Raw genomic sequence first — 22049 nt, 5'->3', positions numbered from 1 at the left:
TTGAGCTCAAGTGCTTCTATCAGTACCATCTCCTATAACAGATGGAAAAGCTAAAGTCGGGTGCCCCCCACATTAAGATATTCTCCATCTATATGTACAACAAGTGTAGAAATTAAAATAAAAACCCAAGTATTTTATTGGAATAGAACATTCATCACTCAGATATACAATGTTTGCCAACTATATTTGCACCTAAGACAAGAGAAGAGAGAGGGAGAGTTGTTCGTTCTTAATACTCGTATACATCCTAAAATTTATGTAGCATATAGAAGCATTTTTTATGCTTATAAATTTTACAATTCAGCTTACATAATCCAGTTGAAATTCGACTTTTAAGCTCCCACTTCTTAATTATGCATACTTAATTGCAAATAATTATTTAGTGTCAAACTTAATTAAGGCCAATCATCATTTGAGTTGCTTAAAGGAATTTCAAATGAAGTAAATTTTTCTACTACATGGTTACCTTGCAATTTGTGCTTTTCAGGTTAAGTTGTTGTCCACAAAATAAACATGAGGCGGAAAATTTGTTTTTATTTATTTATTTGCTTGTGAATTGTTTTTCAGACCAATTTTGTTGCTATACCTCTTTACAATTCTACGTTCTTCATAAAAAGGGCAATCCTTTTGTAAACGCTTGACAATTGCCATAAAAATGTATAGCACAATATAATTTTGCTGGAATTCCAGCACAGCAAGGCGCCATGCTGTGTATTTTTAGTTCATATTGCATTGTAAGTTTGCCCTTCAAACAGAGTCCTTTTTTAAAATTGTGTTTCGCATTTTTAATATTACAGTTCTGATTTAAAAGTCAGTTGTAGGTTGACTAAAAGATTTCGTAAAAGGATTTGGTATTTATAAGTTTTGTTATAGTACCTATAAATAATTAATTGTCATCGGAATGATTGGTACAACAAAGTTCATTTTAGTTAAATAGCTGCGGAGGTCAAAAGTATGAGTATTTAACTCACCTTTAGAAAAATAGTTTTGCTGGTTATCCGAAGTTATGATTCGTATGCCTTAAGTTTCTAAAAAATGTTCAAATGTTTCCAATTATAAATAAAATGTTATAGTGTACTCGAAAGTTGAATGATAAATGGATCCATAATAATAATATTAATATTAAATTCAACGTTTAGTGGGACGGTTGCCCCCCTACAAAAAATGTTGCCATATAAAAGTCAACCACACGTTCGTTATTATAACGCACTATTTCGCCTTAAATGGATCTGAGTTGGATTTGTTGAAGTTTTTTCATTGATCATATGCATAAATTATTTTTTAAATGCATCGTGCATTATTTAATCAAAATTTTAATTTTCTGTTTACAATCATTGTTAAATATTTAGTTTGGTTACAATATATTGTTTAAATAATTTCTATTATACAGCAACTTAACTGCTTCTTTCAAACTATTCTGATTTGTTTCGTATATACACCTATCGATAAGTCATTTAATAAAAACTATTCTAGTGCACTGGCACAATTCTTACAATAATTCTAACAAACCGAATAAAGGATTGCCCCATTTATTTCTACAACTGAATTAGTACGTTTATTAACTGTTTGTTGTTGGTCTTCAAATGTTGGTTTGGAGTGCCCGCCGCCTATCTGTCAACAACAGGTTCGCAGCTCAATCATAGTAGAAAACTTCATATTGTTTTTGTTGTAACCACAGCAAGGTAGGCCCAAACCACAGGTAGCTCGACTTTGAACATGTCGGTTAATTATTTATCATGCACAGAGCGAACTTTTTCATAGTACGATAAAATTATAAGTTATCAAATGGCAAACAAATTACGAAAATGAACATGGAAAAAAGGAAATACAATACCTTTGCCCATTGAATGCACTCGATGTTGTTGTAGCCACAGCTAAATGGATGACGTAGTTGTTGTTATTGTGATATGGCTGCTATTGTTTTTTTTTTTTTTTCATTTTCGTTGTTTTTTCCGAGCCGCCAACAAAGTCACGTTCGTTGTTTATGTATTACGTTTTGTAATTCATTTGTTGACGTTATTAGAACCATAGGCAAGGCGATGAAAACGTCTCAGATAGATATCACCGCTCCATGAACTACAAGCTAGAAATGATTTTAAAAAACAGGCGCCATTTTTATACCCTGCTCTGAAAAGTGTAGAGTGTATTGTTTTTGGGGCCTCAGTTTGTAATTCCTAGTACAAAGAATTTCACTTTGCACAAAACCTATCATACGAGTACTCTTGCACCTTTTAGGTAGAGAGTATTAAAACTTCTTTATGTACACTATCAGGTAGTATAATGTGTATGTGTGGTAGGTGTGTATGGGGGAAACATGTCTGACTGTTTGTCTACTCCATATATGTGCACTCCCTGTTGAGTCTGCGAAACGATATGCAAAATTTTTAGCTCGTTTCTACGGTTTTACTTGTTGTTGGTAAGCGCCTTTCAGACATTTAAGGCGTGTTTTGTGTTTTCATGAGCAGCGACTCTAAGTATTTGTTTAGCATTTTTCGTTTATATGCCAAAAATTTTGTTTGCCTTCCACATTACGAATACTGTTGCCTCTTTTTTTTTTTAATTTGCAATCAAGGAAGAGCACCACTTACGTCCAATATTGTGTTGAAATTTTTGTTTCGCTTCTCGTTTCCCCCCCGACCTTTTATTATTTATTTGTTTACTTTTATTTTGCCTTTTATTTTTGGCATTGCCATATTTTGTGCTCGTGCAACTTTTTGCTCAATGTTTTGACTGGCATTTGGATGTTAATTGAAACTGTATGCCAACAGCTAACATATTTTTGGCACACTTCCATTGTACCTCTTTCCAAAGGGGTACATTAGTTTGTTATCTCTGATAAGTGGAAGTGGTTACTTCAGTTTCCAAGAATGGCTTGTCTTTTAAATAACGTTCTGGAATTCATTAAGCATTCTTGCGATCAACCTTGGGTGAATGTTCTACATTATGGAATTTTATTGATTTCTTGTTTATAAATATATATTGTTTATATATATTTAATCGAGATTCATGCTTATATTTAGGGTAAAATGATCAAAAAGTTTTTAGGTTTGTACAGATTTCATTTCAAAATCAAACACAGCATGGTGCCCTTATTTGTGTTAATGTTTTGGAGCTAGACATTTAGTTCCCCCCCCTTAAACAACAATTTTAATTTTACTATTTGTTTTTAAATTATATTTATTTGATTTTCTTTTCACTTTTCAGTTCAAACTCGCTGAATGAAAGTATCCAAAGTATTTTTTAGTTTTATTAACAATTTGACAAACAGACGTGCAGTCTGGGCTATTAAGAACTTTTTACATCAAATAAAGCAAAAAACAAGTGCAGCTCGAGTGCAAAAATAACAGTTTAAGAGCATAAAATTTTGTGAAGTCGAATCGAAAAAGTTTCGCCTCTGAAAAATCCACGCAAAAAACTTTGTAGATATCACAAATGAAAGCCAACAATAAACACAACAGCAAGCAACAACAAACGACTACGTCAGCAGCATCAGCAATTGTACAGCAACAACAACAACAACTTCGCAGACTTGCGTACAACAAAATAAGGCATCATAGTCACACGTACAAACGTCTGAACCACAATCCAAGACAACGACAAATACAATCGACTTGCATCAAACTCAACATACAACAGCAGCCACAGCAGCAGCAGCAGCAGCAGCAGCAGCAACTACAACGTTAACGGTGACAATAGCAAATATACATACGTGTACATACATACATAGATCAGTGTGTAAAACTCGACAAGATATTGTGCATTAAACCAAAAAAAAAGAAAAAAAGTGACGACTGGTTGAGCCTCCATTTGAGATTTGGCAGTGGCTCTGTCTGAGGATTCAAAACAGCCGTTGGTAACTAAGTCTGCACACACACAGTCTAACACACATACACGCGCACACCCACCGAGCTACTTAGCTAGCTAGTCTAACAAATGACAAGTGCAGTTAGCCTAAAAGCTTAGTGGTCTGTTTGGACGGATAGCCTGTTGCAGCGCTAACCGCAACGCTTTAATTGCCCTGACAACCGCAGCAATAGCAACAGTCGCAAGAGCAGCAACAACAACAACAACAGCAACAGCAACGACTGCAAACTGCAAGCTAACAAAATAAGCAACAACAGCAAGTAATTCAAACAAGTGAAAAGCAAGAGACCCTGAATTGCAACGTGTGCCGAATATTGAAACTACAGTAACAAAAAGAAAAAAAAAAGCCAACACAAAATCTGGTTTTGTAAACTGCTGCAGCGCCAACGGAGCGAGCCTCCTTCAGGTTGTGGCCAGATAAGTTGTTGCTCCACTTTTGAGGTTGCAGCAGCAAGCTTTTTGAGAAAAAAGTAAAACACAACGCACAACAGAAACTCGTATTTTGTTGTTGATACTGTTGGTATTATTGTAAAACTGCACATCAGATCAGCTTTTGCACTCAAACACAGACACACACACACACACACACACACTACCAATGTACTACGCTGTTGATTATTACGCGGATATGGGACAAATCTCACAAGATGTAAGTAAAGAGCCTACATAAACACAATTACAACATATGTGCATTCACAAAGTTGGGTAGTACCATAATTACCCGACCTAACAATAAAAAAAGCAAAAAAAAATTATTTTCATTTCATTTACATACTCATAGCTCCCTGTTAGCTTGTAACACCTTTCAATGGCTTTGGTGCCCTGTTTATTGCGAGAAACGTCGAGCTCTCAAAAAAAAAGCCATTAATAGCAAGCTCCACTTTTTCATTGTTGGCAAATCTTTTACCAAACTATTTTAATAAAGAAGCCTATCTGTTATTAATGAAAAGAGCAAATAGCAGAGGATTCGTACTACTGAGAACATATTAATGAAGAGAGAGCCAGAGAGATGTTTATCTCGAACTTATCGTAATTGGTTGCGAGGACATACTTATAGTATGTGTGTTATCCATAGACTATAAATAATTGATTTCATTTCAAACGGAAACGTTTTTTTCAAGCTTTTGGAAACGAATAGATTGAAAAAAATCATTTCCTTTATTTTCTACCGTTAGGTTAAAACAAAGCTTTTGCAGGCACCTAACAACTTGCAAAAGCTTTCCTGTAAAGAGTTGAACTGTTAGCTGTATTACAATTAAAATGTTAATACCTATCGGTACGTGTTTATTGCCATTATGTTATTGTTTTATGTTGAATAAAACAAAGAGCTTTGTTTCAGTCTGACTCGCTCTGACTCGAGTACAATATGCATACTTTAATCTTAAATTATAATTGCCTTTTCAAATATTCATAAAAACAAATAAGATGCGTAGATTTCTTTGCTCCCCTCGTAGTTAGCTCTCTGTTAAGGCCAGCACTCTATATAAAAATTCAAATGAAATTAAATTAATTCTAACGTTTGCAACTTCCATACGTTTTTATTGCAACAGACATTGAAATATTCAAGATAACCACACACTATGAAAATAATGAGAATATACATATACATATAATAGGGATATAAAAGTAGCCATGCCAACATACAAACATACATAGGTAGCATAGGTTGTTGTTGGATGGAATTTTGCGAGTTTGTAGAAGTGGTGCAAACTCACATGTAGAGCGTAAATTTTTGCTAATTAAATAAATTTGGTGTTCGACACAGGACCAACTTTTCAAAGCAACCTTTTACCAATAGAAGAACGGAAATTTTAATAAAGCTGGTAATTCTCTCATTAATGAAAAAGTCAGGCAAACACTAGCTTTTGGAAAAACGAACACAAAACAATTTTCGTTCAATAGTGTGTGTTCTGTTTGAAAAATTTCTCAACTCAGTTATAATGCCATTCTTATTTGCACAACATTTTAGTACTTATTTTTGCTGTCTACGATAATCATATAAATAATAAAAAAACCAGCAACAGCATACAAGTATAGTCATACATGTATAGTCATAAAAAAGATAACAAACAATGAAACTATACTCTACTATTTTTATAATAATTCTGTTGCTTTTTTTATGTATATTCCCAGTTGCTTTGTTCAAAACTAGGGCACCTAATCAGCCACTTGTTAATGCCCAGACTATTGCGTCGAGAACTGTTGTAGAAAAACATTCAAAATGGCTTAGGTCTACAAAAAACAACAAACTCTAATATATTTGATTAAATGTACTGCTGTTGCATTTGCATTAGCGCATTTGGTTGTAAATACCTAATAGACAAGTCGCAAGGTAGTGCTTGCTGGTTATTATCAATTAAATAAATCAATTGAACTTTATATTCTGATAACTGAGAAACAAATTCAGAATCATTTCTATTGCCCAATGTGTGCAAAAGACATACATACATATGTTTCAGTTGAACAGCTCGCAAATAAATTACTCACTTGCAGTTATAAATAAGCGATATACATATAGTATGTGTATGTATAATATAGGGCATATGTACTCCTCTATATAAACGTATATGTATATCCTCCTTGCATGATGCGCATTTCATTGCTTCAATCAGACTGGTGGACTGACCAGCTGCATGGCTGTTGATTGAAGTCAAATATAGAACGCGTCGCACTATCAAAATGTCAACAGCACACACATCTTATTGAATGTTCTCAACTGGGTTAGTTCAAAAGTTTGCGCCGATTGCTGCCGAGCAGAATCATTGGCAATATTTCATTCACTTCGATTTGTTTTCGTCCTGTTTTTATTCCGAAACATCAGCATAAGTAAAAGTTTTCATGTGCAGAGTTTTGATATTTAAGAATTAATGTGATAAATCGTGATGTAAAAAAGCAACATAAAATCCTTGATTGTCAATGTTTCCCATCATTTCTATACATTTTAACAACAACATTTGAGACTTCCATATCTTCGACCCAGTAACAATATTTTGCTTCGACACACATCACTGAATTAGCTGAACTATTACTTTTTTAAAGTAAACATTTCTATATATTTTATGAAATGGAAAACAAAATGGCATCAAAAATCAACTTACAAGCTGATAAACATATATAACTTTGATACAAATTTATTAAAAAAGGCAACTAGTACATAAATGACAAACCAAGCGATTGAAATGCTTGTAATTTTTTAAAAATAAAAAGAATAGATTGAAGCATTTGAAGTCCGCTAAATCGCGGATGCGATATTTTGTTAGGAACTTAAATAAGAAAACTGAAAAATGTGACCACTTTTGTGGCAACCCTTGCTGTTGGTCATAAATAGAACACAATGAAGAGCAGCAGGCGAAAAAATTTTATTTACGCAATAAAATTAAATTGTATAAAAATACACAGCAGCCAGTACGCCATGGGAACGTTTTGAATAAACAGATGTGCGTTCATTTGGCAAATGGCCAAAGAGACTTTTGACTTTGTTTCGTTTTCGGTTTTTTGCCGTTTGTTGGCCAAGAGGGTGAGAGTGACTGCGACTGTGACTGCGACTGTGACTGCGACTGTGACTGTGATTGTGATTGGCTAAGTCAGATTTTAAAATGCAGAGCGAGTAATTATGATTTTATCGCATTTCGCTGCACATAGAAATGGAGAGACTTTTGTCGAAAATGTCTAATTTCCGCATAGATGCACAAAAACAACAAGACCAACAACTAATAATAGTTGCCAGCTTTTTGTATGGCCGGCCAATTTTGCATTGCAAATGCGGAAGTCTAATGCACAAGAACAAGATCACTTAAAATGTTATAAAATGGCAGCTGTTTGTATTTTTGGATATATTTGAAAATTGTAGTTTTCCACACTATAAACATAAACATTTATAATAGAGTTGTTTTTGACAAATTAATGGCAAAAGCGTGCACAAAATAGTCGTATTGTCAAATCAAGGAATTTGTGCTCCTAGGTATAAAGGCTTCGGTGCGTCATACGGACGTCCACTTTAGACTCAAATTTGTTTATTTTTAACACTTAACGCAAGTTCATAAATGTCAGATAGGCATTTGTCATTATATAAAATATAAATATCAAGAAAAATGCGTAGCTTATACTAAAGCATTTTATATTTAAACGCCTATCGGGCCGATGTGTTAGCAGTTCATTAACCTTGCGTTGAATTGCCATTTTTTTTTTTGTTTTTTTTTTTTGCCAAGCATTTGCCAATTAATGTACGCATGTTTGTATGTTTGAGGGTTTGTGCAATACACGTGCTGTTTCTTTTTGTTTTAATTTTTTGTTGCATAAGCTGTGAAGTTAATGAGCAGTTGTAAAGATTTTAATTGCATTATTTGCATAACATTACTGCAATGACACAGTTGCAATCGAATTGCAATAAAACTATACAAACATATCGCATCATTCTGTAATCAGTCTAGCAGGAAAGCAAACAAACAAATACATAGAAGTTTCAGTACACATTGTAATTTGCCCGCTTTTCAGTTAAAATGGAAACAATTATATTTTGCATTGTCGCTTGCCGCCTTATCAATAAATCTTATCAGTCAGCGAACAGCCAAAGACATGAGTACACACAAAATTACATACTAGACATTATATTGCCTGTCCTATAAATACAATTGGACTCATGTGTGTAGGTATGTATGTATGTGTGTCGATGGATGTGTGTATGTACATACAAGTATGTATGTATACTTGCATATAAGACCAGCGATAATTTATTTGTTGTTGCTGCCCTTGTCTTGTCTTTGTGTGTGTGTTTATGTTTATTGCCACTGTTTTGGCTTTGGGCTTTAATTCTTTCTATTTTATCAACGAATAGAACACATAGACATACAGACCTTCACACATTTAATAACAATTATTCATTGAGCGTGCTGTTGGTCAACATGGCTCTTTGCGTACATCTATATTCATACATATGTTCATATATACTTGTAGTAAATAAATAAATAGTTCCAAACTGAAATATTTTTTGTCAAACCAAACACATTCTAATGAGTAAGCAACAGAGATCGATCAAAATTGAAAATTCCAATTCAATTACAAAAAATTAATTTATACTATAGTTTTATTCTCAGTATAAATACACACATGGAAAGGATAAAAGTGCCGTTATCTTTATCATAATCAGCAGGATCTGACATAATAAAATATGTACATATATAGTTATCATCATTAGTTTTCAATTTGAACTTCTTTTTAACATTTCTTTTCTCATCTAATTAAGAAAAATCATCCAATATACGAATTTTTCAGTATATGAATAAGCCAACTCTACTTTCCAGCTTCGTCATCCCTAGTTTGTATGGTTGAAACGTTTTCAAAGTTGAACATGAAGGAATTTGATTACAATTTAGAAAATTTTGTGTCAAATAAACTTTTAGCTTAGGACAAATGTAAATACATACATACTTGTATGTAGATATGCAATCATATTCCAGATTCCACTAATCCAGTGATTTTTTTCAACCGGTTAGCGTTGTCGTCCTTTCGTAATTATTTTCTTATATTAATTTACTTCAACAAGTTTAGTTGAGAAAATATAAAAAAAAACTTGACTAGCATTCCATAATTATTTATTTCATATAGGACTGGAAAATGAAAATGCAAATGAAATGTTGATTGGGTTTGGGGTTGACTCGATGAGGAATTTATTGAAACGCGCCAAGTGCGTCATCACATTTACATAAATACAAATACATACATACATATGTATGTACAAATCTATGCATATGTATGTGTTAGACATACTATATGTATGTATATAGTGCATGCATACATACATACGTATATACATATGTATGTACATACATAAATACAGTGAGGGTATGTAAATTTGTGCAAAAAATGCAAACCATTACCACTTACATAGCTATAAACAATCAACAACACTAATTAAATATGCTGCACGTCAAGTGCAAAATACAATAAAACTAAAACACAATATACACACGTACGATCATACAAACACATATGCTTAACTATGTATATATGTACATACATACGTACAAATGTATGTATAGATAGATATATGCGAGAATGTGTGCGTGCGTGTGTGTGTGTGTATAGGTGTGCATGTGGTTTATCGTGTCTAGACACGTTGCCGTTAAGTAGACACTCATTTAACTGCATAGTGCCGCCTGCTTGATTCGTCTTGTTTTTGTCCGACTTGCTGTTCCTGTTGTTGTTGCTGCTGTTATTAAATATGACACAAAAAATTCGTATAGCAACAGCCACAACTACAACTATGTATGTATAACAAATAAAAAATGTTTTCCTTTGTATAGTTTGCATTGCTAACACCTGCCGTGTTTCCCCACCTCGCTTGTTTGCCAACTTACTGACTACTTATTTGTCATTTCTATTTTTTAGCATTCTCATTTAATTTTTTTTTGTTTTTAAATTTATTTGCTTGTTTATCAACCTTTGTTTTAAATTGTTTAGGCCAATGTTGACATTGCACGTGAAACTCTGACAACAGCTTTTTTGTATATACATACATACATATGTAGACATTTTCTGTTCTGCATAAAAACCCCTTCGCCCACTCTAGATAAAAACTGTTAAGTCAAAACAACATGAACTCAGTGGGCAGATAAAACATGAGGAAAAAATGCGGCAAACAATAAACTGAACTCTTCTCCACCGCTTGCCGAAAATATATAATAAATTGAATATTAATGAGAGAGTCTAGAAGAGAAGACAGAGATCCTATGTGGTTTTATGTGCAATAGTAGCTCCACCAGCAGTTCTTTCCTTAAGGAATATTGAAAAACCTCATCAAATAATTAATATTTGGAATCTGTTGTTGAAGTTACTTTATTCATTCAGTTCTTTCGTGCCTAAACTTTTGATTACCATTATTGTTATTATTATTTAATATACGGCTACCCACTCAATTATGCTTTAATTTATGCATGAATTAAACACATATGTATATACATATATATGTGCATACGAACGGACATAGTACATATGTATGTCTCTGAGTGCTTGCTTGCTGTTCGTCACAATACAGCAATGAAGAGACAAATTATGCTCCGTCACGAGTTACGGGCGTAAAACGGCGACGCCACTTCCTCCAATAAAGACGTAGTCGCACACTGACCTCCACTTAAATTGCTTCTTATTTCATTTGGTTTGTTATTTTTATTGCCTTCTGTTAGATTTCCACTCGCTGTTATAGTTTTTGATACTCTATGCGTGTCTTTCCCGCCTGCAATTGTAATTTTATGCACGCCTCACAAAAGCATTTAAATATTACAAAAGCTGCTGAAATGTTTGAACATGTTTACAATTTTAGAGAGCTTCCTCCTTGGGAATAAATTCGGAAACAATTTTTTGTAATATGGACAAACATTTTATTAGTTTCCTCGTGATATACATTATGTTTCTAGAATTAACTAAGTCGTTTGTTGATCACCCTAAGAACCTTTAAGTCTAGCTGCATTTTTTGTGCCTTCGAAACTAAAACTGAAATTGATTTGAGATTGATAATAATGATTATAAAATTATAATACTAATAATAATAAAAACATCGCGACGAAATGCAAAAACCAGATTGCCGTGTAGGCAGTCAAGTCTAAGTGGATGTATATTGTATTAATTAACAACAAACAAACATACAAACAAACTTATCAAGTATACGCCATGCTGTGCAACTAGTTTTTGAGCACGAAAAAGAAGCAAACACCATAAGCATTAGAAAATAGTTTACACGCTCGGTTGGTCGGCTCTGCACTAAACTTGGCCTAAGCAACATTAGAAACACTTTATAGCCGTGCCCGATCGATCCACAAACGTAAATCGTAAATCGTCAAACAAGTTTGCCTTTTGAACAGGTTTTCTATATGTTGATCGAGTGGGTGGGTGTGTGTTGTGTGGTGTGCACCAATTTTTCTATATTTTCATAGATTCCAGTTGACGTTGTCGTAGTGGTTTTCGTGATGCACAATTAATGCTGGGAGGGAAAAATTCATTTGAACAAAGCTTGTGGGCTTGGCTGAAATGTCAAGTTAAAGGTTGAACAACATTTATTACTCATACGCCGTGATTAGCGTATTTGCTTCTTATTCATTTTCCTTTGTTATTAATTATTGCTTTGTTTTGTTTGTTTTTTTTTCTCCGCTCCACAATTTGCATGCCAAATGGCATTATATGGTTGTTGTCGCTGTCATTTGGGGTTTCGATAAATCGAAGCGCCAATAACATATGTCATTTTTTAAATGCTCATTTGTACTGCCAGTGGCGCTACCACCGCCACCTAAAGACCTGTCAATTTAAAGCTGTTGCTTTTAACAGGTAGCAGCAGTTTTTTTTATAGATATATACAAAGTATAATATACGGTATGGTATATTTTTCAACAAAAACAACAACAGCTTTAGTGGAATCAACCCAAAAAGCATTGTCACACCTGACGCGTGTCAACTCTTGAGCGTCATTTATCTTGGATTTTGTTGTTTTCGTCGCTGGCTTTGCGACTTTGTTTTGCTTTAGTTGATATCTAAATATGGCTCAACTAGCTCAGAAACCGCTTCACATTGAAATTCGGCGCCGTTGTTGCCAAAATTTCTATTCCATTTATATGTTTAACAGCAGTTTTAGTTTGTTTTTAAAAGATGAAGAAAAAAAACAACCACAAATCGCTTTTAATTTGATTTACATATTTATTTACGGCGACTTGTGCAGCTTCAACTTTAGTCACATTTGCATTAAAATAGTGAGTTGCCTATAAATCACATTGATTAATGATGACTTTTGTATGTGTATCGCAAGTCTATCAATTAACCTGTCTAATGTTGGCTACCAAAATATGTCAACTGAATTTTAAAAAAATCGCAGAAAAACGTGTAGCTATTCCACAAATTTTCTTCATAAATAAAATTTCCTAATGAGTAGTTTTAAATTAATGTACTGAAAAACAAATCATCTTATATTTGATAGTAAAACTTTTTTTTTTAAGGTGTACGACTGTTTTTTTTTTTTTTTGCAAATCTATCCAACAGTGATGATGGAGGCGTGGCAGACCCCCTGTTGGAGATCCAAATACTTGTACGATCAGCACGACTAGACAAGTAGATAGAGACATGTCCGTTTGTCCAGCATTCAATCTTCTGTCGATCAGTTCGTCCATATGAGCGTCGAGAACTTCTTAACCATTACACCCAGTCACACCAAACTTGGTATCTAGACGTGTCTTATCCATATACGAAGCTTTTTTATTACCACACATATATAGCCTCATTATTATTTTATGTTGCTGCCATTGGACCAATCGATGGAAAAATCAGACTTAGTAGAATACCTTCAAAATATCTTCAACAAATTTGGTATTTATGATTTTTGTATACTTTCTCACCATAATCTACAGATTTATCAAAGTCGGCTCAATATATCTTCTAGCTGTGATAGGAAAGAGCAATGCAAAAGTCCAACATAGTACTGAAAATGTTTATCTTTATTTAGATAACGTAACCAAATATTTTATTTCTAAATGAAGAATACTCGTACAAATAAATTGTTTTGATTTCATTTCGCTTTCTTTATTTCGTCATTATTATGCATATAATTTGGAGTTTAAAAAATGTCAAAGGGGTTATGATTAAGATGTGATATTTGTAAGTTCTTATAGTATTTAAGTCACTTCCAGACTTCAGTAGACAATAGTTCGGAAGGAACTAAGAGTGCTGGTACGAGTATAAATAGGCATAAATATAATAACTTGAGTTCTAGTTTCGGAGAGTTATGCCCATTTTTCTGCGAAGATCATCTATAGTATATAAGTTGACACATTAGAGATACTTTGGATTACTCAAGTGCAAATTATTACTATGACTATTTTCATGTGATATATACTGAACTATATACATAGTAGTGTCTAAATTAAGCGATAAGCATCCCACTGATTATAAGCACAGAACAACTTCACGACTACATAAATACATACACACTTATGTATTTATAGCTATACTAAGTACATGCGAACGCGGCACTATCAAGCAACTAAGAGAAGCGAAAAAACAACGTCTGGCAAGAAATAAAAGATAGTAAACTGAAAAGTCATTGAACGCTTAATAACAACGCCCTAGTTTTGAGCGCATAGAGTTATTTTAGAAACGTCTAAAGTGTGTAGTATTATTAGAAGAGCTTTGGGTCGGCTTTTAGAAATGTTATCAAGCTATAAGTAGATAAGGAATTACTTTTATAATAATAATACTTCAGATATTAAATTTCAATGACATCCAACATCCATTGCCATCACTATTTTCAAAAAATCTTTTTAACCTCGCACTGAATTGCTTCTTTTGGATGGGAAAGTGTTAGAAAATAGAAAAGAAATAATCGAGTCAAAGTTTCTTAATATTTCGTACTTGATTTTACTTATTTATTAAAAATAGATGATATATAGTAAGTGCGACTATGTATAAACACCATACTTAGCAAAACTGACCCTTAATTCTGTTTCCTAAACGCATGCCAGCATATTAGTGAAATCGAATTCTGGTCCACCAATATCCTATTTTCTGCGCTACGACAAATTATTCGAAGTTGTCTTCTTTGGTTTTTTATCAAGATGTATTGCAGCTTTAGTTGCTCTTGTTCTTCTTGCTCTTCCCTTATCTCATCTCATCCCCAGCATAATTCAGATTTCTTTGCAGTTTCCTCAACTGCCCTCAACAGGTTGACAACTATGCTATTATATTAATATTTAATCTTATTGATTTTATGCATAAGTCCTTTGTCGAAATAAGGCTGTGGACATTTTTATCACACTTCGTCATCCTAATTGGTTAGCTTGAAACAAGGGGAACTGTGTTTGGCCTAACAATGTAGGGCTTATACACAAATTCAATTACAATTTTCCAGCCTCTTTTTTGACAATGGTGTCATGCTAAGGCTGGTCCACTTAGCCCAGTCGCACTTGGCTTAAGTGCATTGCAGCGTAAATTCCAATTAGAGCTTGCCAGCTTTCAAGCAACGAGTGGAGGAGTCAGATAAATCCTTGGCCTGCATGTTTTGCAGTATTAATTAAACTCTGCACAAACTAAACAATATGCATTGTTTCCCCCATATCTCAGCAATGCAGCTGCGTCACTTGCGAGTGAATATATGATCAAGGACAACAGCAATTCATTAATACAAGTTATGTCGGGTTTGGGTGTTGATGGCTGCTCAATAGTCTGCATTTAAAGTTGTCCTAAAACAATTATTATTATTTTGTGCAACCCAATTGATTTTATTTTATTTTTGTTCTTTTGTTGTTTTTTCAGTTGCCTGCAAAAGACTTTGAAATGGATGATCTCGATGATTTTGATCAGGTTACGCAGGTGATTGGATATCATCCGCTATTTCGTGATCATTTTCTGCGTACGCAGAATTTTATAATGAAAGGTGATGGACCTTTGCCCTATGATTATAGATACTATTTGGCGATAATTGTAAGTAGTAAATCAGTTAGCTTCTAAGCAATAACAATAATAACCGCTTAACACAAAAGATTACTAAATTATTTATTAAATCATACTACTATCGCCCAGTCGAGCGGAATTCGAAAACAAAACGAAGTTAAAAGCTTGAATCTGTGATCCTTGAAAATATACGTAGAGTACTTCAATCTCTTTCTAGCTGTGAACAAAGTAATCAAAAGACTTTTTAAATTTAATATCGATTAAGAGACAAGTGTTATACAAATAACTACTAAACCGCACAATATTTTGGATTTGGTATGTCTTGGATAGGGGGTTTGAGATACCTTTTTTAGGCATTCATAGAGCAGACAAATCAAGTTTGAAGTGGGTGGATTGAAAATTAACATTTTTAAAGTTCCTCTTCCCCATTTGAAGAGCCAATATCTATAATTTGTTACATCATGTAAAATCTCCTTAGCTCTCTCAGTTGATTGCCTATCAGTCAGTTTTATGTACAAACATGCTATAAATACAAATTAAATGAAATATATTTAATCCAAATCGGGTTCAAAGTATAGCCTCAAAGGGTAGCGCTTACCTTGCAATGTTGTAACCGAACTCGCATAGTCAGTATGTACTTGTGTCAGAAAATGCGTCGGGGCTGTGGCCAGGTCCCTCTGTTCATTGGTGCGTGCAACAAAACTAAAACGCACTCTCGAATAAATTATTGCTTTTAGTATGTGCAATAATCATAAAATAGACGAAATATATGAGTGTATATATTCAATGGGACTTGCCTTTTGCTGTTTCGGGTCTTTGGTTTTATTTTCTCGAAAATAATAAACACATTCATTCATACGCATGCCAACAAATTGGGGACGATTTGCGCATTTACTCACACAGAAATGAGTCCAATGGATGCGCTGTAATATATGGAACCGTAATGTTCTTAGAACATACCGCTCTAAGCATACCTATTTTCATATCCGATTAAACTTTGCGACAACTTGAAAAACTTAAACATTTTCAAAATTTGTTTAGATGTTAGGTAGCAAGTTTGGAGGCAACAAAACCACATGTAATTTTTAACACACTTATAGGCATATCATTTTGCTTCTTTATATTGTTCTGTAATATTTGTTGTTCTTCAGTTGCTTTTTAAAAAGCAGCAAAAAACGAAGGTTAAACCTTAATTAAATGTTAAAGAAACAATTTATAATCATTTGGAGCTATCGAAATGCTCTTAAATTGATAACAGAATCTGACATCAGTCTCACGTGTCAAATAGTTACTTAAATAACAAAAGGGAAAAATATCGTCAGCTTATACACATCTGAAAGAACTACTGGCTGAATTTGTTGATTCCACCTCGAGAAACCCTAGTACAGTTTAGAAGAAAAATGTGTTTGCTTAGAAGAACCTGCACAATTAGTTTGGTGACTCAACTTTCTATTGTTTCCGGGTTATTCGGTTGCTGTATTCAATAGGACGATTCCCTAATACTTATCTGGTGTGGGAGATCAAAGAAACGAGATAATGCAGCGTAATCGAGAGCCGACCAGAATTGCATCCAATATGTATGCCTTTTCTGAAAGAGGGGCACCCAGTCATAGAAATGTAGAATTATTTAAGATTTACGATGGCATGTCAGGGCATGGCATGATTATGGTACAAGCCTCATTAATGACGCAGCGCCAACGACGGCGAAAACGACAACAACCACAACAGCAACAACAACAGCAGCAACAACAACAACAACAACAATAGAGCAATGCGCACAACCATGACAAACAAGAAGCAAATCAAAACAATGGTCTAGGCATTTAAATATCTTTGTATGTATGTGTGTGTGTGTGTCGTTCTGGGTCACACACTCACACAGACGACTAAAAAGCGTAAACATATTTTTAGCACTTTTTCAGGTTTTGTACATATTCTTCTAGGGGGCATCCACACACCCAATGGCGCACACCATGAGAGACTACTTGTATTTCCATAGGCATACCCAAATCCACACTCGTACAGGCAACGGGCATTCGCGTATTTGTTTGTGGCTCAATTTTTGACAAGGGTCAAACTTTTGAGCATACTTGTATTAATTTATTTTTATTGAGAAAAAACACACACATTTGAGTTCCAGTGCCATGCTTTGGAATGCTTGTGCTGTTTTTCAAATGCTCTTTTTTTCTGTTCTAAGGCCAAGGTTACAAAACATCTTACGCAATTCTGAATAATTTTAGCCAAAGATTCTCCGTCAGATTGAGTGCTAAACGCTTTTTCCATTTCTTATTTATTTTTCTGCAGGCAGCTGCACGCCATCAGTGCCCCTATCTGGTGAAACGCTACGAGAAAGAGTTCATCAATCAGGGCGGCAACTGTGAATGGTTGAATGGTTTGGACTTCATTCCCGCCAAATTACGTGCCATATACGACATAAATAAGATATTAGCCCATCGACCTTGGCTTTTGCGAAAGGAACATATCGAGGTACATAAGTACATATATATGTCGAACATATGGCTTAATTTTGACCCATACTCTGCTATTAACAGCTCCTAACGAAGGGCCACAATAGCTGGTCATTGTCAGAGGTGGTGCATGCTATGGTCTTGCTATCGCATTTCCATGCACTGTCATCGTTTGTTTTCTCCTGCGGCCTGACACAAAAGCTTGATGGTCTGTCTAGTCCCAAATTGAAAAGTGCATCAGCACTGCAAGCGACACCAGCCAATGAAAGAAGGACAGCTGGTGCTGATGTCGCCACGCGCCAAACCACAACAACGCCCATACATCAGCAACAACAGTTTCTGCTGCAACAGCAACAGGAGCAACAAAAATCTCTTATAGGTGAGAACAACATTAACATAGTCTTCAATTACAATAACTAAACCACCTACAATAGGGGACCGCGATGCCAGCAAAAGCAACACTGATATCGACATTGGAACAGATGCGCTCGGCATAAGCAGTGCCAATGGATATTTGGGTAGGTCGTGTTATCCTTAGAATTAATTACTTATCCTACAGTTGTTTCCTTGCCAAAACAGTTAATAGTCAAAGAGTCTCTTGGCAGTTGTCAAACAGTTCCAAGTTTGGAATGAGCAGAGCTTCAAAGTCTCTAAGAATGCAGTAATTTAGCTGCAAAATTTCTTCATTGACAGTCGTAACGTTCACTATGATTTAGAATCACAGAGATTTCATTTTCTACAAAAAAAGTCCAATTGTCTTATTTCGCTTGTATGTATGTTATTAGACACAGAAATTTGATGCATAAAATAACACTCAATAAAACGACTATCTAGAGACCATTCAAAGATATATATCAAATGAAACTGAATAAACAACATTTTTCATGAATAACACAAAACTCGCATAATTGCTTGCCACTTTTGAACTGATCCGATTTGGACGCGGAATCATTTGAAAATGTATGGGCAATTGATTTAAAATCGGAGCACACATTCTGAAAGGATATTTCAATATGTACATCTACAGTGATAATTAAACTAAATCAATTATTTAGAACAGTCTAGGGATAAACACTTAACAATTACCGATTCGCTGCAAAGCGCTATTTCAATGCTTTAATTGATTAATTAATTAATTAATTAATCTTGAACTAGGCATAGTGCAAGAATATATTAAATATCTTCTTGAAACTATTATTGCTATATAGTACTTGAAGAAACTTAATGCAAAGCTCTAGCTGGTTTTCTAATATTATTTTACTTTTAGCCTTCTCCGCTGCAAAGCGCTATTTCAATGCTTTAATTAATTAATTAATTAATCTTGAACTAGGCATAGTGCAAGAATATCTTAAATATCTTCTTGAAACTATTATTGCTATATAGTACTTGAAGAAACTTAATGCAAAGCTCTAGCTGGTTTTCTAATATTATTTTACTTTCAGCCACGTCCCAGCAACAGCCTCAGCAACATGGCATTTCTGTGGAGACGTTGATGGAGCGCATGAAGGTTCTGTCCCAGAAACAGGACGAGTGCAGTGAAGCTGAGCTAAGCAATCGTTTCAAAAATGTGGAAATGCAAACAGCCGAGTTAGCGGCCGTAACACCAGAGACTACTGTGGCAGTGCCCCACATAATATCCCATTACGTGCACGATCCAAATTTTGTATATGAGGACTTTGCACGTCGTGGCGCTGAGAATATACCAAACACATTTCGCATTCAAGACTACTCCTGGGAGGATCACGGCTACTCGCTGGTAGAGGAGTAAGTGCAACATTCTAATCTGATAGGAGTTAAATCATTATATTATGGCTGGACTTGCAGTTTATATAAAGATGTGGGCAGATATTTGGACGAGAAGTTTCTGGCTGCTTACAATCTGACCTATTTTACAATGGGTGGTATTAAGAATGTCGACACATCCAAGTTTCGACGCGCTATATGGAATTATATTCAATGCATCTATGGCATACGCCACGACGATTACGATTATGGAGAAGTTAATCAGGTAATTATAACTAGCTACATAAATAAGTTGAAACTAATGGGGTTCTTGGATTCGGCAGCTATTGGTGCGCCCATTGAAGATGTTTATAAAGACAGCCTGTTGTTTTCCCGAACGTATTACAACCAAGGACTATGATAGTGTGCTCGTTGAGCTGCAGGACAGTGAAAAGGTTAGTTATACATACATAAAAAATATAAAAGGATAATAATTATACTTGTAGAACCTTCTGTTGCTCTTCTTACAGGTTCACGTTAATCTAATGATAATGGAAGCCCGTAATCAGGCCGAATTACTCTATGCTCTGCGCGAGATAATGCGCTATATAACTTGATCTCATAATGTGAATAAATAAATATGTACACAAAAAATATATTGAAACTGTTGAGCTAGATACTGAACAAATAATAAATATCCAAAAAGCCGCTGCTAACTTGAGATTAGTGCAATAGTAAATGGATACCTACATACATACTATATATATAAGTAATAACCACACATACATAAACAAGCAACAACAACAATATACATATTGTCAAAGAAAATTTTAGATCCAACCACTTTTCATAACTGTCATATTTTATATACGATGTGTGTTTACATACGTAAGTGTTCAAATCAATTCAATAGTCTATGTCTACAATAAAGAATAAAATTACATGCATGTACGTTAATAAAAAAATATACATATACTATACATACAAATAATTATCAACAGAAATAAAATATGAGAGCACTTATTTATTTCTTATTTCAATTTTATTTATGGTTTTTATTTGCAGTTGCCGTTGCATTCGTGTTTTACGATTATTATCATTATAAAGAAATTATTATTACTTCAGCATCAAAATATTTAATACAAATGGTAGTATTTATTTTTTACAATGCAATGGAGCGATAAATGTTTTGGATAAAAACAAACCATCATATACGAATTTAAATGCAAAAATCGAGCTTGTCTATAATTGTCCAGTAAACGTGTAGCCAAGGAGGTTTTAAAGGAATACCTTTAAATAAGTATATCAGATTACAAAATATTACCACCAATAATAAATAGTATATATCTTAAAATCTTCAGGTAAATTTGGACGGGTTGTAAAAATGTATTGGAGAAGCATGCAAGAACCCATAAATACCATTGGTTTTCCATTAGTGTTAAACTTAAATGTTACAGTGGTATTTATGTTAATCATATTTTCTACAATCCTTCTTGTATATATTTATGACATATATGGCTATAATTTATTTTTGGACGTGCTAAAAGTTATTCTCACTATTATTTGTATAGTTTGCTTTGATATTTTGTCAATTTACATAACTCTGATATAAGACAGAGCAAAAGGTTATAGATTCAAATATTCACCATTAAGACATTGGCAAACTTCTAGTTCTAATGCAATCAGAAATTTCTGGTTCGCAGAAATTTGGTTTTAAAAGTATAATTGGCCTTTTTGGCCAAATACACTATGGAGAAAGAAGAGGGAAAAACCAGATGGTATAGAAAGCATTCCGTTCAATAGTACTTCCTTTCTAAAATAAATTGTGAGCTTGTATCTACAAATTATAAAGAGTTTATATTAAGGATGTGAATAAACATCGATTATCTTGGAAAAATGAAAAGTGGCCAAATAATAAATATAATAACATTGGTTCAATGTTGCACAGCTGCTAAAATATTGTAATTTGTATTTCAATAGTAAATTTATGAAGCTTACAACAGTAAACATTACAATACTTTTCGAGCATTTAAATCTTAGCATTATTCTTAAATTTAGGAAAAGTAAAAATGAAGATACATCGACGCCTTCATTTTAGCTACTGCGTTTTTCGTGTCCAATGCATAAAATCGAGGTCCATTTTGGACCCACATAAATCAAATTAAATACACATTTATACCAACATACCATTATTTATTATTTTTAAATCCTCCAGATAAAATAGTAGTGATTCAATGGATTGGAGAAGAATGCAAGACCCCATTTATGTATTAAGATTTCAATTCGTTTTAAACTTAAATGTTATGTTGGCATGTATGTTATGTATCTCCCTAACAACCTTTTTTGTACGTATTTATGACTATTATGGCTATGATGTTTTTTCGGATATGAAAGATGTTGTTATAGTAATTTTTTGTCTTTACTTTCAAGAATTAATTTAGATAGAAATATATGAATATACATACATATGTATTCTTAAATCGAGTTTTTATTAATTTTTTTTAATTTTTAAAATGATGAAATCATTTTAGCAACATTCAAATTATGGTTCATCATTAATTATAAGCAAAA

At 33.8% G+C, this 22049-nt stretch overlaps 1 protein-coding gene across 2 annotated transcripts in view; it reads left to right on the top strand.

Annotated features, from left to right (window-relative positions):
• The window catches only part of LOC115625582 (sestrin homolog), a 34101-nt gene extending 13682 nt beyond the window's left edge, over window positions 1-20419 (top strand). Inside the window, exons 4-12 of one of the 2 annotated variants that reach the window (XM_030520689.1) lie at window positions 3205-4513; window positions 15151-15318; window positions 17593-17775; window positions 17841-18135; window positions 18191-18274; window positions 19199-19520; window positions 19581-19764; window positions 19823-19933; window positions 20009-20419. In XM_030520689.1, the coding sequence (XP_030376549.1) occupies window positions 4463-4513; window positions 15151-15318; window positions 17593-17775; window positions 17841-18135; window positions 18191-18274; window positions 19199-19520; window positions 19581-19764; window positions 19823-19933; window positions 20009-20095 (1485 nt within the window). In that variant the 5' untranslated portion in view covers window positions 3205-4462 and the 3' untranslated portion in view covers window positions 20096-20419. The remainder of the gene's footprint in view (window positions 1-3204; window positions 4514-15150; window positions 15319-17592; window positions 17776-17840; window positions 18136-18190; window positions 18275-19198; window positions 19521-19580; window positions 19765-19822; window positions 19934-20008) is intronic. The other variant, XM_030520699.1, reaches the window with a different exon arrangement.
• The last annotated feature ends 1630 nt before the right edge of the window (window positions 20420-22049 follow it).

The sequence above is a fragment of the Scaptodrosophila lebanonensis genome, unplaced genomic scaffold, assembly GCF_003285725.1.
Source record: "Scaptodrosophila lebanonensis strain 11010-0011.00,11010-0021.00 unplaced genomic scaffold, SlebRS2 tig00000001-arrow-pilon, whole genome shotgun sequence".
Taxonomy (NCBI): domain Eukaryota; kingdom Metazoa; phylum Arthropoda; class Insecta; order Diptera; family Drosophilidae; genus Scaptodrosophila; species Scaptodrosophila lebanonensis.
The sequence above is the reverse complement of the archived record's forward strand: the minus strand, read 5'-3'. Positions and strand labels throughout refer to the sequence as shown.